Source organism: Malaclemys terrapin, chromosome 16 (genome assembly GCF_027887155.1).
Source record: "Malaclemys terrapin pileata isolate rMalTer1 chromosome 16, rMalTer1.hap1, whole genome shotgun sequence".
Lineage (NCBI taxonomy): Eukaryota > Metazoa > Chordata > Testudines > Emydidae > Malaclemys > Malaclemys terrapin.
In genome coordinates this window covers 14,902,085-14,919,696 of record NC_071520.1, presented here as the reverse complement: position 1 = coordinate 14,919,696, position 17,612 = coordinate 14,902,085, and the positions used below count along the sequence as shown (strand labels likewise).

Genomic DNA, 17,612 nt, shown 5'->3' with positions numbered 1-17,612 from the left:
GAATGAGTGGGCTGCTTGAACAGCTGGAAGATCAGAAGCGCTCCCAGGTAGACAAGGGGTACATCCAGACACAATATATCGATCCCCGAACGCGCTCCCGTCGACTCCAGAACTCCACCAGGGTGAGCGGCGGTAGTGGAGTCGACGGGGGAGCCGCGGTCGTCGATCCCACGCTGTAAGGACAGGAGGTAAGGCAAAATAAGATGCGCTGACTTCAGCTACGCTATTCCTGTAGCTGAAGTTGCATATCTTGCATCGAGACTCTTCTCCCCCATCATTGCCCCACACCACTCCCAGAAGCAGCTGGCTGCTGGCACCATAGCACATCTCTACATACCCCTTGTGGGGAGGGGGACAGCGGGTCTCCATGTGCTGCCTGCAACTGCAAGCACCACCCCCATAGTGAGAACAGTGCTGGGGATGGACAGCACATGGAGCTGCCTTCCCCCTCTTCCCCTGTGTGGTCCCCCTGCCCCCCTACCAGGGGTGCGCAGAGACATGCCAGCCAGGAGCACCTCGCTGTGCCACAGGACTTTGGCTGCTATCTCTGGACCAGACAAATGTTAGGCGGGCCATATTTTGCCCACCGTATTCTATAGTGTCCAGATTGTTTCATCATGGACAGGGGCCAGTATAACTAGCACTTGTCTGGTCTCTTCAATGCAATGCTATCTGTAAAAGTAATTGAATCTTATCTGGGATAGTTAAAACTAAGGGAGCCTGCTCATACTGTAAGGCTAGTGCAGTGGTATGATTTATTAAATGGATGTGAAATGCCCAGTATCACACACTAATACTGGTGAATCAATATTTCAAAGCCATCTACATGACAGATTGAAAAGAATCTTTGGTAGCCAGAATCCTCTAACAAGAAGTTGCAGTGTTTGTTCAGCTTGATGTTTGTGAGGTTCGTGATTTAATGTGTGTCCTACCTCAGTGGGCTGATAACCCCTTGTTTATGAATCTAAATTAAGACTAGGAAAAGCCCTTTCAACTGCTTCTTCCAAATGTTTTCAAAATTAGGTTGTCCAGACAGCCTTATCTGAAACGCAGGATCCTGAAGAGGTTTCTGTTACTGTGAAAGCTTTCATGACTGCTGATCTGCCCAATGAACTAATTGAGCTTCTTGAGAAGATAGTCTTGGACAACTCTGTGTTCAGCGAGCATAGGTAGGTGGAAGGTGATACCCCTTCTGTTGGAAGAAAAGTAGAAGTGTTTTGTGATGTTTTAGGTTGTCCCCTAAACTTCTGAAATACCTGACTGCTCTGCACTCTATACAGTCTTTAAATGGATATCCTCTTTTTAGCTACGCAAAATTTGATCTAGCAGCATTCGGTGATGTGTACTAGAGAAGGTGAGCAGCCACTGAAGTGATTAAATGGTGGTATTCAAGGATTTTAATTTTGACTTTAACTTTTGAATACAACAGAAGTAGTGCAGACAGTGTATTAATACAAAGGAATGCTGACTCCTTTTATTAGAAAGGGAATTGATAGTGTAACAAGTAACTAAATCTTGTACTTCTCTCCATTTTGGCTATAAAAATGGGCTAGTCAGTTTGCTATTTCAGGAGACTGTCTAAAGCCATCGAATCTACTAGACTTCTATAAAACTCATTTTAAAACCTTAATTTTGGACTTCACTGCCTGATGGTGGCATTTTTAGGTCAAATAGTGGGTAGCACCTAATACCTCCTCTTTTATAGACCATTTTTGTCCTGCTTATCCCATTTACAGGAACCTGCAGAATCTTCTGATCCTGACTGCCATTAAAGCTGACCGCACTCGTGTAATGGAGTATATCAATCGTCTGGATAACTATGATGCCCCAGATATTGCCAACATAGCCATCAGTAATGAGCTATATGAAGAAGCCTTTGCTATCTTCAGGAAATTTGATGTTAATACTTCTGCAATACAGGTGAGATGCAGTCATGGCTACCAGCTCATGCTTCCTAAGGGTGTACAGTTCATAGGAACAGGTAGAAAAAACAGGTAAATAACTCAAGGGTGGCCGGTTGACTTTTTTCTAGAAAAGTCATACTGTACATGTAGATAAAACTAGTCAGCCTACCACCAATACAATGTTATAAATATTCTGTGGAAAAAGCTTCTTTTCAAGCACTTGAAAGTTGGGAATGGGGCAGAAGGGAAGACAAATCCTGAATCTGAATGTAGGTAACATATTTGTTCAGCATCCAAATGAAGTAATTCAGACACCAATCTCTTGGGAGTTTACATGAGTTAAATTAACACCTGTCAATGTTGCCTTTTTGCCCCCAGGAGATTGTTCCTCTTAGTAAGAGGAAGACATTCCCACCCTGAAACACAACCATTTATAGATGAGTTTGAAAGGGCTGCTTTAAATCCAGAATATGTGGTTGCATGCTTTCATATCACTATGGGGTACTTTTGCTGCTCTTCCTCTGGTATGGGGAAGAGCTCTAGGCATTTGAAGATTAAAGGACTAGAATGTCACACTTGAAAAAATGTTACCTTTAATATCATAGGTGCTGATAGAGCACATTGGCAACCTGGACCGTGCCTATGAATTTGCAGAGAGATGTAATGAACCAGCTGTATGGAGCCAACTGGCTAGAGCACAGCTCCAGAAGGACTTGGTGAAGGAAGCCATTGATTCCTATATCAAGGCTGATGATCCCTCTGCTTACATGGAAGTTGTTCAAGCAGCTAGTAGAAACAGTAAGCTAAGTCCTCATCCGTTCTGTAGTTAAGCATGTCTTGTTAATGAGAACACAAGAAGACTGAGCCAGATTAACAAAGGAGTTCAAAGTGAATATATATAACAATACTGATTAGTGTCTGCAATGACTAATATATGAAGTCTTCAGTTCCAGTGTTTCAGCATGGGATCCATTTTAAAGTGCTTTCACTGACTTAAATTCTCAAATCTCTACATAAAATTAGAACTATAAATACTAACAGCACACAACTCATTCTTGAGTAATCATGATCCAGAAGAGATGTATGGATGTTAAGAGTTGATCACTCAAGGAATGGTACCTAGCGCATTTTGTTTGGATGTGGGGTCAGCTAGTCCCAGCTGGGCAGTATGGCTCTTCAGTGTGTCAGTTTCTGTAGAGCAGCTCATTAACTGACTGTTCTCTTGAACATAGTTTAGACAATGGGAAATAATTCAGAATGAAAGGAGTGGAATAGGAAACTTTTTTGTTTTTCTTCTGTTTATTTAAGGTAACTGGGAGGATCTGGTTAAATTCTTGCAAATGGCCAGAAAAAAGGCCAGAGAGTCCTATGTAGAGACGGAACTTATCTTTGCTTTGGCAAAAACCAACCGCCTCTCAGAGCTGGAAGAGTTTGTGAGTGGCCCTAACAATGCCCACATTCAGCAGGTATGTCTTTTATGTTCCTAATAAAATAGGAAGGCCTTTACAAATAGCCTTATCAGGTCAGAAATTTCCTGACACTCTCAAAGAAAACAGGACAAGCTTTCAAAGTTTGCTCATTATCCTTTCCTGCCCCCATCAGTCCAACTCCGTTTATCCTGGTTTTCTCTCTAGGTTGGAGATCGCTGCTATGAGGAGGGAATGTATGATGCAGCAAAGCTGCTCTACAACAATGTATCTAACTTCGCCCGCCTGGCATCTACCTTGGTGCATCTTGGAGAGTACCAGGCAGCAGTAGACAGTGGCCGCAAAGCCAACAGCACCAGGACCTGGAAGGAGGTAGTTCATCTTGCCTCATCTTTAACACTGTCAACCCAGTCTGTAGAATCCCTTTTCGTATGTGGTGCTGCTTATAGAAAATAATGTGCTCCTTCTCCCAGGTGTCAGATTCATATTAGCTTGAAATGGTCTCTTATTCCTAAACAAATCTGGACTACTAGTCTTCAGAGCACTTGCTGGCCATGTAATGCTGGCTTGCCATGCTTCCAGCTACTAGATCATATCCAGATACACAAACATGCTTCCTTAATAGTATTCTTCCATATGAGCAATTTCTTAGTTGCTATGTTATGCAGTCATGAATAAGAGATGAGGTTTCACAAGAGTAATATATACAAGATATGGTCTACACTTTGGAAGTCAAAGCCTCAATGGCTGTTTTAGAACCTTTGTCTTAAATGAGATAAGTCTTACTCCTAATGGAGCATGAGGATACTGCTTCCAGTCTATACTTCCAAGCGCCTTGATTATTTGTCCTACATCTGGTAGTGTCTTCAATCTAATGTATAGAAGGAACTTTTTTAGCCTTGCAGTTATCCAATTCATTTTGGGTAATGTGTGGTGTACTAGTCTGGGTGTCTAACATCAGTTTGACTAAAATGTTCTTTTGTTACAGGTGTGCTTTGCCTGTGTGGATGGAAAGGAGTTCCGCCTTGCACAGATATGCGGCTTGCACATAGTAATCCATGCAGATGAACTTGAAGAGCTGATTAGCTATTATCAGGTTAGATTGTTTTAATGGTCTAAGGGAATAATTGGCTGCTCCCTGTTTGCAGGATTTGTTAATAGTGATCCTTAAAATCTGAGATGGCAGCAACTACGCTACCCTTCAGTGCCATGGTAACAGTTGGCGTTCCTGGAACTTTAACACATCCCTTTGAGGATTTTTTTTTTTTTAAACCACTAGTGAAACAAGCTCATTTTAAACAAGGAGCTGTGTTTAAACTGGAGACCCATCTTCACTGTGCAATGGAGTAAGTAAAAGGGCCAGTACTTCTCAGAAACCTCAACCTTGAAACCCCTGTCTCAGACTTGAAACTTCAAATCACTGTTTTTCCCTACTATGCTGCAAAGGGAACTTTGAACATCATCTCTTTTCAATCAGTAACCTTGGCCATCTTCATCTTAGGATCGTGGCTACTTTGAAGAACTGATTGCCCTCTTGGAAGCTGCTTTGGGCCTGGAGCGTGCTCACATGGGAATGTTCACAGAACTGGCTATCTTGTACTCCAAATTCAAACCTCAGAAGATGAGGGAACATCTGGAGCTCTTCTGGTCCAGAGTCAACATTCCAAAGGTAGGTATCTTGCTGCATTAAACTGTTGCCTAGCTGTGTAAGTGTTGAGCAACATGCAACTCCTAATATCCTTTTCCTATCCCTAGGTGCTCAGAGCTGCAGAACAAGCTCACCTCTGGGGAGAACTGGTCTTCCTTTATGACAAGTATGAAGAGTATGACAATGCAATAATTACAATGATGAACCATCCCACTGATGCCTGGAAAGAAGGGCAGTTCAAAGACATAATTGCTAAGGTAAATAGCTGTGATCTAATTACTGGTCCCAGGTAGCTGTTTGTGGAAAATTTTTACTACAAAGCAAAAATTGAAGTGATAGAGCTTTAATCTTACAGCTACAAGGTTCAAGTACCTGTTCAACAAACTCCTGAAATAATAAACAGGAAGCTGCTGAACTCTCTTCTCTCTCCTTTCCCCTCCCTCCCCCCCCCCCCCCCGCCCTCTTAACTCAAGGCTGTAGCTGTGCTAGTAAAATGTTTTGTACAGTCAGGTTGGGATCTGAATCTTGTATAGATTCCTGGAATCAGGCAGAGCAGGAAGCTGACAGTGCTAGCCATCTAAGTGAGAAGTTTAATTTCAAATTGCAGCTGTGTACATGGCCAGCACTCGGATATCTGACATCTAGACTTTGGCAGAGTTGACACTTTTTTTTTTATTTTTTTAATCTGGTATTCTACTTCACTTTCCCTGCAACATAGTTAAACTTGCAGATGCAGAGGCAGCCTTTGATCTAATTAGTGTTTCCTTTATCCAGGTGGCCAATGTGGAGCTGTATTACAAAGCCCTGCAGTTCTATTTGGACTACAAACCTCTGTTGATCAATGATCTTCTGCTGGTATTATCTCCACGGCTGGATCATACCAGGACAGTCAGCTTTTTCTCAAAGGTGAGCTATAGTCTTTAGTGTCTATACCTGATCCATTTATAAACTCTGTTCCTAAGGATTTTTTAGTGCATTCTTGTCCTTGCCCTCTGAGATGAAGCCTTTGGGGTCTAGAAGATCTCTGCCTCTCGCAGTAGCAAGCATGCTGCTAGTGCTCATCAAATCACTTGGAATAGGGCTGTTCCACAGTCCCAGCATATGGTGATGGGAAATAGGTCCAAATACTTCTGTAAACTTAAATCCTGACTGTCTAGCTCTTTCATGCCAGCAATTAAAGGATAATTTTTTCCTAAATATCTGAGTTGCTGGCAGCTATAATAGACTTTCTTGGGCTGGCTTAAAAATAAGTCTCTAGTACTAAACTGGAGAGCCTGCTTCTCTAGAGTAATTTCCTTCAAAGCAGTACTCTTAATCTAACATGTCCTTACTGCTGTTTTGCTTCCAGGTTAATCAACTGCCTCTAGTTAAGCCTTACCTGCGTTCAGTCCAGAACCACAACAACAAAGGAGTCAATGAGGCTCTAAACAATCTCCTGACAGAGGAGGAGGATTATCAGGTGAGTCTCCCATACAGTTGAGTTACAGCAGGCCTACAGCATCTGAGTAGAGCAGACACACTTGCATTTGCACACTGGTGTGCAAATGCACTCTCCCTTCACTTCACATGCCTGCTATTTGTTAATCAGCCATGCTTCATGCATTGTAAGAATTATTCACTTGGTCTCAAATTGACTGAAAAGTATTGGGTGGAATGTAAAGGTAGGGTGGGGTGGGGATATGTCTACCTCTTCTGGAGGAATAGCAGCTATGACCAAAGATTTCAAAGGTCAGGATAAAGTAGTGATAGGTAGAAATACCCTAAAGCACCCCGCACATAAATAGCAGATTCCTTCTAAAGTTATTTCTCTAGCCTGTATTAGAATACAGAGTCGTTATATCTTGGCACGCTATATGTGCCGCTGTATGGGGATCTCTTTAAAAATAAAATGCCTTGTATGTAAGAGGTTGCAGGCTTCTGTTTTAAGTGGACTAGGGAGGCAAACAGACCAGTTACTTCAAGTTTGCATAACTTGTCCACTGCTAATGGGACACTTAGCACTTATATCAATGTTTCTGTACGTCAGCAATTCCTCTATAGGCAAAGTCAGCATCATGGCTTTAAGTTGGGGGACTGGCTTCTTTGGAGCAAACACCTCTCTTCTGAATTTTCTAATCAGAGCAGCTAGAAAGCAGCCAAGTCCATACTGCAGTAACCTAGAACTGGCAGCCTCCAAAACCAAAATTAATTCATGCTAGCCATACTTCTCTAGAGCCTTGTTTCTCCAGTGGCGTTTAGAAACTTACTTGCTGTTCTGATAGCTAACAGAATTTTTCTCTAAATAGGGCTTGAGAGCATCTATTGATGCATATGATAACTTTGATAACATCACACTAGCTCAGCGCTTGGAGAAACATGAATTGATTGAATTTAGGCGTATTGCAGCCTACTTGTACAAAGGTAATAATCGTTGGAAACAGAGTGTGGAGCTCTGCAAGAAGGATCGTCTCTACAAGGTCAGTTAACATTGAACTTTTCCTTTTTTAATGGTATGGAAGAGGCAATTCTAAGATATCTCCAAAACAAGCTGCAGTGAGCTTTCTGCGCTGTCACTGCAGCATGGATTGCACCTGCCTTCACAAAACCTGCTCTAAATTTAGGATTAGAACTAATCTAAGACAATGACATTAAAAGTAAATTCCTTTTCACATGTATCTTCTCTCCTCCCTTCCCTCCCCCCCAATAGGTTGTCTTATAACAAACTAGTGCTAATTAGGATGCTCACTTGGCAGGAGTAGGTCTCACTTTCTGTGGTTTTTTTAAAAAAAAAAAAAAAAAAAAAAAAAAAATTGAAGGTGCATTGTATCATACTTAAGATGTGGAGCCCTGATGCAGCCGAATCAATGTGCCATTACTGAGGCTCTAGCCTCCATTAAAACTTAAGTGCAAAACAGTATGTGACGTGGATAGCTATATACTCAGTGGAGGTACAACACAAGCACTATATATAATATATCTTAAGCAAAAAACCCTAGTTTGTGTTCAGACTTGTGTATGAGACAGCTTTGTCTTCTGATACTTGAACCAAAGGTGGAACTAATGGTTACGCCTTTGCCAACTTCTTTGGGGCAAAACATTCTAGAAGGAGGCACTTGAAGACCCTGTAAACCTATCAACTCTAATTATAGACTAGCTTAAGGCACTTCTGATTTTGTGTTGAAGACTCACTGATATTAGTGATTTTGCATATTGGAGTCATCCCTATTTTAAAACGTCAGTACAGGGGCTGCAGTGAGATGCTAGAAACTGAGGCTTACTGCTTTTTTTAAAACACTTTTACTCGCACCCAAACACCATCTGTTTTGGACAGAGACTTCATTTGTAGTTCTTGGAGGAAGTCTCTCTTAATCTCATCTGACTGGCTTCCTTTAATGCCAGCAACTGGTATTTTATTGTTATAAATCCCATTAACTGAAAGGTCAAGTTGACAAACCAAATCTGATTTTAAAATGGATACTGATAGACAATAACTCTTTAGCTAATCTATAAGCGAATTCTATGATCCTATTCTAGGTAGAATAGGATCTCTCCATGACACTCTAATGCTTTTGTATAGTCATGGAATACATGCAGAAGCTGTGCTGTCCATTCTTGGCTTCTCCTGTAAATGCTTTAGTTCAGTGGTTCTCAACCAGGGATACATGTAACCCTGGGAGTATGCAGATATTTTTGCCTCTTTTTGCAACAGGCTACATAAAAAGCACTAGACAAGTCAGTACAAACTAAAACTTCATACAGAAAATGACTTGTTTATGCTGCTCTATATACTATACCCCAAAAAATAAGTTCAATATATATTCAAATCATTTTTATGATAAAAATGAAAGTGAGCAATTTTTCAGTAATAGTGTGCTGTGACACTTGTGTATTTGTGGGTGGGTGTGTTTGGTTGTTTTGTAAGCAAGTACTTAAGTGAAGTCTTGCATACCCTCATGTTTCACAAAATAGCCTCCTGAAAGGAGTACAGTAGTCTGGAAAAGTTGAGCCACTGCTTTAGTTTAACTGACATAAGTTGATGATAGATAATTACTGCCGGCGTTATGACCACTAGTGCATGGAACCAGTGGCCTCAATTTAAAAATACCCACTTGGAAACCAATTACATTTGGCTTTGCAGCATTTGGTGTTCTCCTGCCTTAGGATCAGCCAGACTACCTCACTTGGGGGAAACCTGTCTGCAGAATTCACTAAGGGGGGGAAAAATAAATAGTTTGAAGGGGCCGGGTGGTAACTCTTAAAGTATATGGCATTTCACTTGTAGGATGCCATGCAGTATGCTGCGGAGTCCAAAGATGCAGAACTGGCAGAGAAACTGCTCCAGTGGTTCCTGGAGGAAGGCAAACAGGAGTGTTTTGCAGCATCTCTCTTTGCATGCTATGACTTGCTGCACCCAGATGTGGTCCTTGAGCTGGCATGGAGGCATAACATCATGGACTTTGCAATGCCTTATTTCATCCAGGTGATGAGGGAGTACCTTACCAAAGTGAGTATTGCTTCTGTTGAAAGACTCGCTACTTTGTACTAGAGTCTTGCACATGTTTAGCATTGTCCAAACTGAGCTAGGTAAGACCGTGCTCATGGATTGTTGAGATACTGAACCTCTGTTCCAGAAATACCAGTTTGAGGTGGAGGTACATAAACTTCAGCACACCTCAGTGAACATGCTACATAGTACATAACAATGAACCAATCACAATTAAACCTGATGCTTAGAGGCTATAACTGTTAATTGATGAAAAGACTGAACTGTTTCTCTAGCTGGTATCTGTTCTTCTGGGAACTGGTGAATCTAGACTCCAAGCAAAAGGCTAATACTGTGCATGCTGCTTTCTTAAATACAAGGGTGGTCTATTTCTCTATGGTACTCTAACCATTTGACTCCTTAGGTAACTGTCATGCTTTTTGCCTTCCAGTTTATACATAAACTACTTTTTTCTCTAAAACTTGGGCCCATGAGCTTTCAAGATGTGATGTCTCTTACCATTCCTCTGCCTTTTACCAATTTAATTTTAGGAGGCCACAGTCATCTTGCCTGAGACATAACTAGCTCTCTTCATGGGAATGGGGGCGGGGGGGGGTAGTACTTTGTGAAGCAGCTAGCCTTCTGAAGCTTCCCACATCAGCAGCTATGGGAATACATATGCGTAGACTCATAGTTGTAGACCTATGGGACTACAGAACCTTTGTCAGGCTAATATATACACAGTGGATTCCTATTTTAAATGTTTCATTGCTAATCTTTTAAGCTTTCTGCGTTTTGCTGAAATTGTAGCATCAGTATTTACTGAGACATTCAGTAGTTCAGGTCATGTTTGTGTGACCAATGTCAGGAGGGGGAAGGAGCTACTGTTAAAGCCTGAAGTTGCATTCGTGTCATCTCCTTAGGGTAAGATTCTCAGCTGATGTAACTCATAGTTGCACCACTTCACTAGAGCTATGCTGACTTACACAAGCTGTGGGGGGGATCTTGCCCATAGTCGTTTTAACCATCTGTCTGCAAATCTGGAGCTGCTAAATCCCACAGCATCAAACAAAACTGACTTATCACAAATGTAAAGCTAGAAGAAAAGTGCTACTTTCCTGTAGATGCAGAGGAGATGCATGCCTCCAGATCAGTCACAACAAGGTGGAAGTCACTTTTCTACCTCCTTAACATGGGTAACTATTTACTTTACCGTGCACAAATATGCAAATACTGTCCACGCATAGAAATTCATGATTTAAGTACATGGCAAATACTATGTACTGGTGGAGGAGTTGCATTTATCATGTAAATGGCATGTCTTAAACCATAGCAGGTTATACATGGTAAATCTGCATATGCTGTTTAATTACCAAGTAATCTGCCAAAATAATTAGCGGTCTGCAAGTCTAAGTAAGCTGTAATGTACATGATTAGACATAACTTGTGCACTGTAAAATAGTGACCAAATGATTTTCTTAGCACTAAATACTCTTGCCTTTATTGTCCCAATGTTTAGATATGGTTTTTTGCTTCAGATTTGTTTTTTGAATAGTCACTTGATAAGTATTCCCTTCTGAACTTTCTTGCAGGTTGATGGGCTGTTTAATAAGGTGACAGTCTCTGATTTTAAACTTTGTGTTCATTTGTGTCCCTTAATATATATCTCCTAGGATTCTGTTACTAGAACCTAGCTGTAGTTTCCGCCAGAAGAGCAGCATAATCTAGCTTTTTGTCTAACTCTGTTTCCTATTAACTTCTAATGCTGTAGAAAGACAGCTTCTTACACGCAACTTGAGAATCCAGCCAGACTTAGCTCACTTTCAGCTGGGGAAAACTATTAACTGAAGAACACTGTTAACAAGCATTTGGGCTAATGATTCAAAAAAGAAATAACTGCATTTTTTGCCTTGAGTCCATCATCCTTAACTCCTGTCTGATGTACTACGTATTCTTTTTTTTTTTTGTAGCAGATAGCCCATTATCAGAACCTTGCAGCATAGTAAACCACAAGGTCGCAGGATCAGTTGTGAAGAGGGAGGAAATCTCTAGATAACTGATATTCCCAAGTGTTCTGTCTTACCCACAGTCTACATGTAAACAAGTCTAGTAGCTTACGTACAAAGTAGTATGACCTCTTTGGAGAAGTGATGGCCCCTGACTTGGCAAGATAAAGCTTCCCAGCAGACACTCTTGTCTGAATGCTCAAACTGCTTTGGACTGATCTTGTATGTAGAATCTTCTGTATTGTGCTGAAATTCTGTAGCTTCAAATAAATCTAAGTCTAAGCCACTTGCATATAAAAGAGTGGGGCAGTGGATTTCTCAAATAAAAAATGAGGCTGAGATACTAACTTTAAACTGCTGGCTGGATTTACAGGTGACAATTATCTACTAAATACTATAATTATTTTTCCTAAAGTGAAATATGCATGATGAGTCTGATGTGCAGTGAAACTAATTTAGTCTGTGGAATTTGAAAATGGGCTTCCTTTACTTAAATTTGATATGTTCTGTACTTCCTGTCATGTGGGCTGAACACTGTTGCTGCTTCCCTCTAGAGGGAGTAGTATCCCCTATTTTTGGATAGATGTTAGTTACGCTATGGACTTTACTAAAGTTGTAAGCCTCTATCTTATTTAACAAAGGTCCTTTTTCAGTCCAGAGAGTTGGAAACTTTGAAGGTGTGATACTTCAGTAGGTATCAAATTTTGGGGGGGCATGGGTGCTAACTGACCAGACCATTTAATTCATAGCTAGGGATTTTAGTGCTAGCAGTTGTATTGTGGTGATAAGTAGTGGCTGTCTAAGGATGCGACTACACTACACTATCCACCAGATTAGCAGGTAGTGATCGATCTATCAGGGACCAATTTATCACATCTAGTGTAGACGCAATAAATCGATCCCTGATCACTCTGCCATCGACTCCTCGTATACTCCACTGCAGCAAGAGGCGGAAGCGGAGTCGACGGGGGAGCAGTGGCAGTCTCTTCCCCTCCCTCCCCCCCCCCAAGTGTAGACCAGGCCTAAGATATCAGACTGAACTAGGTGTGTATAGAGCAAAATAAACAATTTTTGAGCTATGCCCTTAGCTTCAGCTAATTCCCCCTATAGGATCTCCTCAAACTGTCTTCCCGTTGAAGTCCCAGGAGCTTGCATTACTATCTAGTAGAAAATAAACTTACTACCTCTAAATTAAAGTGAAAATATTTTAAAGCAATATACCTATAGTACTGGCTCTGTAGCCTATTACTAAAAGTTAGCTGACCTTATCTGGTGTGCCAGTACGAGTGAACAGAGCTTACTATTTGCTGTTTTAGATCTATTCACTTTACATTGATTATTAATCAAACCATGTTTCATGCTGTCTGGTATGTATGGTTTCCAAAGTCAAACATACTGTAGGCATGTGTTTTCAGAATTTCTTATTGAAGATGTGGTTAGGTAGTAGCTGTCTGCCAAACAGTTCTTCATGCAGACTTGACCCTGAAGCTCTGAAATGGAAATTGGCAGCTTGTGTTGCAGGACATAATGTTCCCAATGGATGGAGAGCAAGTGCAAGTATTACACTTCAGGTAGTGGATCTCTTTGTATCCAGCTAAGCAAAAATTGATGCTTATTTCAGAATTAGTCTCCCCTCTCCTTTTGGGTTTTGGACAACTTGGAACACACAAGTATGTTCTATGGCTTCAAAATCAGACTTGCAAGGGCAACACTTAAATACTTGAAGCATTTGGTATGAGACATACCATCAAGAGGACATGACTCTTAGGCAAGGCCTTCATACACTTCTCCTGTTCACTTTATAACATAGGTGGATAAACTTGATGCTTCTGAAAGCCTAAGGAAAGAAGAGGAACAAGTAGCTGAACCCACTCCAATAGTATTTGGTAGGTGAAAGACTTGGTGTATTTTTTTATTTATTTCTAGCAAGATAATCTTATCAGTTAGGGCTCACCATGTTGGGCTTTAAATAGGCCACAGGAAAGTGACTATAGTATGGATATCCTCCACCTCTAGTCAGTGAAGCAGTTTGTCTTCTCCCAGCTAGCGATAACTACTTGGGGCTCTTATCCCAGATAAGTATAGCTGGTTATACTTATTAATATGCTTGAAAGTTTTGTGCAACACTTAAATTTTAAACATTTGAATGAATAGCAGTCTTTAGCTGAAACAATCAAACTTGGCTTATTCCTCCTTTACTGTACCACTTGCTTAGACAAATCCTAAATCCCAAGTCTTTCAGTGGTGGGGGAAGGGAGGAGAAGGAGCTTTTGGGTTACCAGAGTCTCTTCTGGATTTCCAGGAGAAACCCATTCCTCCTTGTACTTCCTGTCTGATACCTTGCTACCTTTTAAAGATTGGAAGTCTGCCTTTCCACTTAACAAATCAATCAGTGAGTGGATTTTTATTTTATTTTTTTAATGACCTGTCCTAGAAAGACCTTGTGTTGAGCAGGTAAATGGAAGGTCTCTTTCACAATGGACTCTACAGAAGGCTGCTTCATAGATTTTTGTGACCAGGCAGATGCTGCTCACTAGCACATCTTGTAGCAGCTCTGAGGCAGAGAAATACATGACTCTGGTCCACTCTCCAATGGAAAGGTTATCCCTGAGTTGATTGTCTGCATGAGGCATGTGTGCTATTGGTGTTCATAAGATGCATTTGCAATCTGTAGACTTATTACATGTACACAAGCTGCTGAAAATTCAATAGCTTGTATTGCTTTGGTCAAAATGTTGACCATGCATGAATCCTAACCATATCAATTGTTTCAAGGAATCAATATTAATCTGTTTTATTGGGAGGCTATGTAGCTGTCTCAAGCTCAATGAATACTATTTTTTTTTTTTCACCCACACTTTCTATCTCACCTTGTCCTGTCAGAGGTGGGCAGATAATGGATTTTTCATTACATTGGCAATTTCAAAAACCCAAAACTCTTCTCCGGTCTAACACTTTGACCCAAAAGAAGATGCTTTAAAAATGCTCAAAATCAGAATAAACATTTTAATTTTATTTTAAAAAGCAAATTTTGAAACTTTTGGTTTTCCATTTTTCAACATTTCCTTCTGAAATGTTGAAACAAAACACTTTTGGGGTTTTTTGGAATTCTTGTAGGGTTTTTCTAAATGAACAAATGGACATATTCATGAAATGTTTTGGTGTCATTAAGGTTTTTTGTTTGGTTTTTTTTTTTGGGGGGTGGGGGGGGAGAGTGGGCTTCACCCAGCTCTCGATACTGTGAATTGCTCTTAAATCTGTCTGGCAGCAAAAGCTAGATACAATGATGTGAACAAAACAGGCTATCCTCTCTCCTCAGCGAAGGAGGTGGACTGAAAGGTGTAGTTTAGGTTCTCCCATCGTTTGTATTTTAATATAAACATGCTTGTTAACCAGCTAGATAGCCTTTCTAAATGCTGGCAGTTTAACACCACCTCATCACTATTTCAGGCATTTGCAAAGCTTTGTTTAAACAAATTCCTTCTTCCCTTTCCAGGCCAGCAGCTAATGTTAACAGCAGGCCCCAGTGCAGTACCTCCCCAGGCCAACTTCCAGTATGGATACACAGCTCCAGGATTCACCCAGCCGCCTGTTTATGGTTTCAATATGTAACTAGCTTTGACAGATCTACAGTCTGTTTTTGGTTTTGTTTTTTTTTTCCTCCCTTCCTGTCCCGCTAACTTCTTGGAGAAGTTTACAATGGTCCTAAAGGCACAGATGACCCCTCGGTTGGTTGAATACTTGCTGTCCCACTCAGTGAGGAGATTTCCAGAGGATACCTGTTACCATTATTTATTGCTATTGTCCGGTTACATTTCAACCTCAAAGGCAGCTTTTGTTAATTATGTTGCAAGACTCTTGACTGAAGTTGAGGCACTATTTATCTAAAACTCAGAATATAGCAATAACTGCTTGAGGCCAGGGGGAAGAGGGAGTGCATATTCCTTGCTGCAAACCCATTGCCGGCAGTGGTTGTGCTGGGGAATCACCTGGCACCAAGTCGTTAAAGCTTTAAAGTACTGTAGCTGAAGCTACTAAGTAGGTAGCATGGATGTTCAGAATTGAGTTCAGCATCTTCTTACTGGTGGACTGTTAGAAGTTTGCTTAAATCTGACTACCCCCATTTTATTTGCAACATTGTATGCAAAAAGGAGAATGGGCTTTCAAATATTTCTTAAAGTACTCTGCAAATTGTTGGAGGAATATTGGGGAAATTTTTTGCAGAAAGTTATTTGGGGGGGGTGGGGGGCAGATTGAGCCTGTTGTGTACTTATGGAGTAGGTTTGAGACTTATTCTCTTCCAGTAATTAAATCTGATCCTACCAGAGAGCGAGCAAACTTCCCAGATGCTTTTTTTGTTTAACAAGAGGGGAGAGCATGTTACTCATTGACATTAAATGGTACAAAAGGAAATCTCAGCTATGTGTATGCCAAGTTGAACGCAGCAGGAATGTGTGTGTGGGCTGCCAAAGTACTATGAGCATATGCTAAGGTAACAGTGATTCAGAGTGCAGTGTCAGGATCAGGGAGGGATATATTGCTGAAATACTTGAGGTAGTGGAGAGGGATATAATCCTGGTTTTGCACCTTTATTAACTCTGATGCTGGAGTCAAGGTTTTCTGCTCCACCATGTTGGGCTGACTCAAATTCCTGACCCTGACTGGCAACTAGAGGCAGTGTCATCTGATCTGACAGGGTCGGCAACTCTTGGTTTTGCTGTGCTGTAGTAGTATAAATGGCGCATCCACCGCACACTCTTTTCTTTGAGAATGCCAACAGGGCTGTATTACTTTGTGCCACTCTTCAAATACATATATCATTAACGTTTTATGTACTGAAATTAGATAACAATGTATAATTTATGGTTATGAACTTTGTGCTAATCATGAATATTATAAAAGTCCAATTATAAATGTAAAACTGGTGTACACAGTGGTTGTAGTCTTGATATTTTTTGGCGGGGGAGTTGTATCTACCAACAGTGATGGTACCAAACTAGCAACCGTCAAAGCTAGACTAGGCATTTGATCACTGCCCTCCCCTCTACATTGCCTGCACTGTAGTAGGTCCAGAGCACTTTGGACTAAGAATACTGTACCTTCCTACTGTAGATGTGCTGAGGGGTGAATGAGGAAAATACAAGTATCTGACAGTTCTTCCACCCCTTGCAGAGTGTCTTGCAAGCCCCATGTGACACTAACTTTTATGTTATGAACACAGTGCCCTAAACTTCTTATTTGTCCGGTCTTTCTGCTATACAAATTTTAGATGCATTTGTTTGTCCATTCTCATCTTGGGAACAAACTTAGTCACAGGCTTCAAGAAGTGCCCAGCCTAGACTTGTGTCCTTTACTGTACTTCAGTTGTACTGTAAGAGGCAGCCTAGCTTAATACTGTGATGCAGTCTTTCATGGGTCTTTCCCATGTAAACTAAGCAGAACTAAGAGAAGGAGAAACTCAACTACTGGAAGCTACCAAAAGAACTAGCAGAACATCCTCTGCTGTAAGTCATTCAGTGCATCTTGGAGCTCTAGTATTCAAGAACAGAACACAATACACACCACTGCCTCCTTCAAACCAGGAGCATGTTGGAGTAGGAAGACCCTACACATGCATGTGCAACTGCCAGCCATATGTGGGAAGGCTGAAGGCAGTTGGCTTTAAGCATTCAAACCATCAATAGCAGCACTTCTGCTAAAGGGCCATTTAAGATACCTAATGGTATAGGCAAGCTCAAATTCACAACCTCACTGGTAAGAGTACTATAGGTCTTTCTTCCCCGTGTCCCCTCCTCCCCACCCACTTAATCTATTCTAGCACTCTGCTGTTGTGCAACTGCTGCTCTAACTTGTATATCCCACCTACAGGAAAATGCCGTAGGCTTTTTTAAACCTTTCTTCAGTTGTTCATCAGGAACTCTACATAAATATTTCCCATATACTCCCACGAGACCTGTCCTCTAATGAACATGAAGAGGAAACTATTAGAACAGATGTTAACTTGGATACACTCTTCTAGAAGCATGTGTTACACTTCATACTACTGCAGATGGAGGCTCAGCTTCTCCTACACAACCAAAGTGTTCTCCTGATAGGAAACCATCTGTCAGTTATTGATCCTAAATGAAAGCTAATAATTCTTACATTCCTTTTTAGTTTAAGCTA

The 17,612-nt window shown here is 41.0% G+C and overlaps 1 protein-coding gene across 3 annotated transcripts in view; it reads left to right on the top strand.

Moving 5' to 3' along the window:
* The window catches only part of LOC128824628 (clathrin heavy chain 2), a 55,105-nt gene extending 38,729 nt beyond the window's left edge, over nt 1–16,376 (top strand). For 2 of the 3 annotated variants that reach the window (XM_054006335.1, XM_054006334.1), the window contains exons 19-33: nt 1,024–1,169; nt 1,737–1,920; nt 2,510–2,702; nt 3,213–3,370; nt 3,539–3,703; nt 4,320–4,427; nt 4,833–5,000; nt 5,087–5,236; nt 5,754–5,885; nt 6,328–6,438; nt 7,265–7,435; nt 9,241–9,462; nt 11,034–11,054; nt 13,258–13,333; nt 14,944–16,376. In XM_054006335.1, the coding sequence (XP_053862310.1) occupies nt 1,024–1,169; nt 1,737–1,920; nt 2,510–2,702; nt 3,213–3,370; nt 3,539–3,703; nt 4,320–4,427; nt 4,833–5,000; nt 5,087–5,236; nt 5,754–5,885; nt 6,328–6,438; nt 7,265–7,435; nt 9,241–9,462; nt 11,034–11,054; nt 13,258–13,333; nt 14,944–15,059 (2,121 nt within the window). In that variant the 3' untranslated portion in view covers nt 15,060–16,376. The remainder of the gene's footprint in view (nt 1–1,023; nt 1,170–1,736; nt 1,921–2,509; nt 2,703–3,212; nt 3,371–3,538; nt 3,704–4,319; nt 4,428–4,832; nt 5,001–5,086; nt 5,237–5,753; nt 5,886–6,327; nt 6,439–7,264; nt 7,436–9,240; nt 9,463–11,033; nt 11,055–13,257; nt 13,334–14,943) is intronic. The other variant, XM_054006336.1, reaches the window with a different exon arrangement.
* Nucleotides 16,377–17,612: the final 1,236 nt, after the last annotated feature.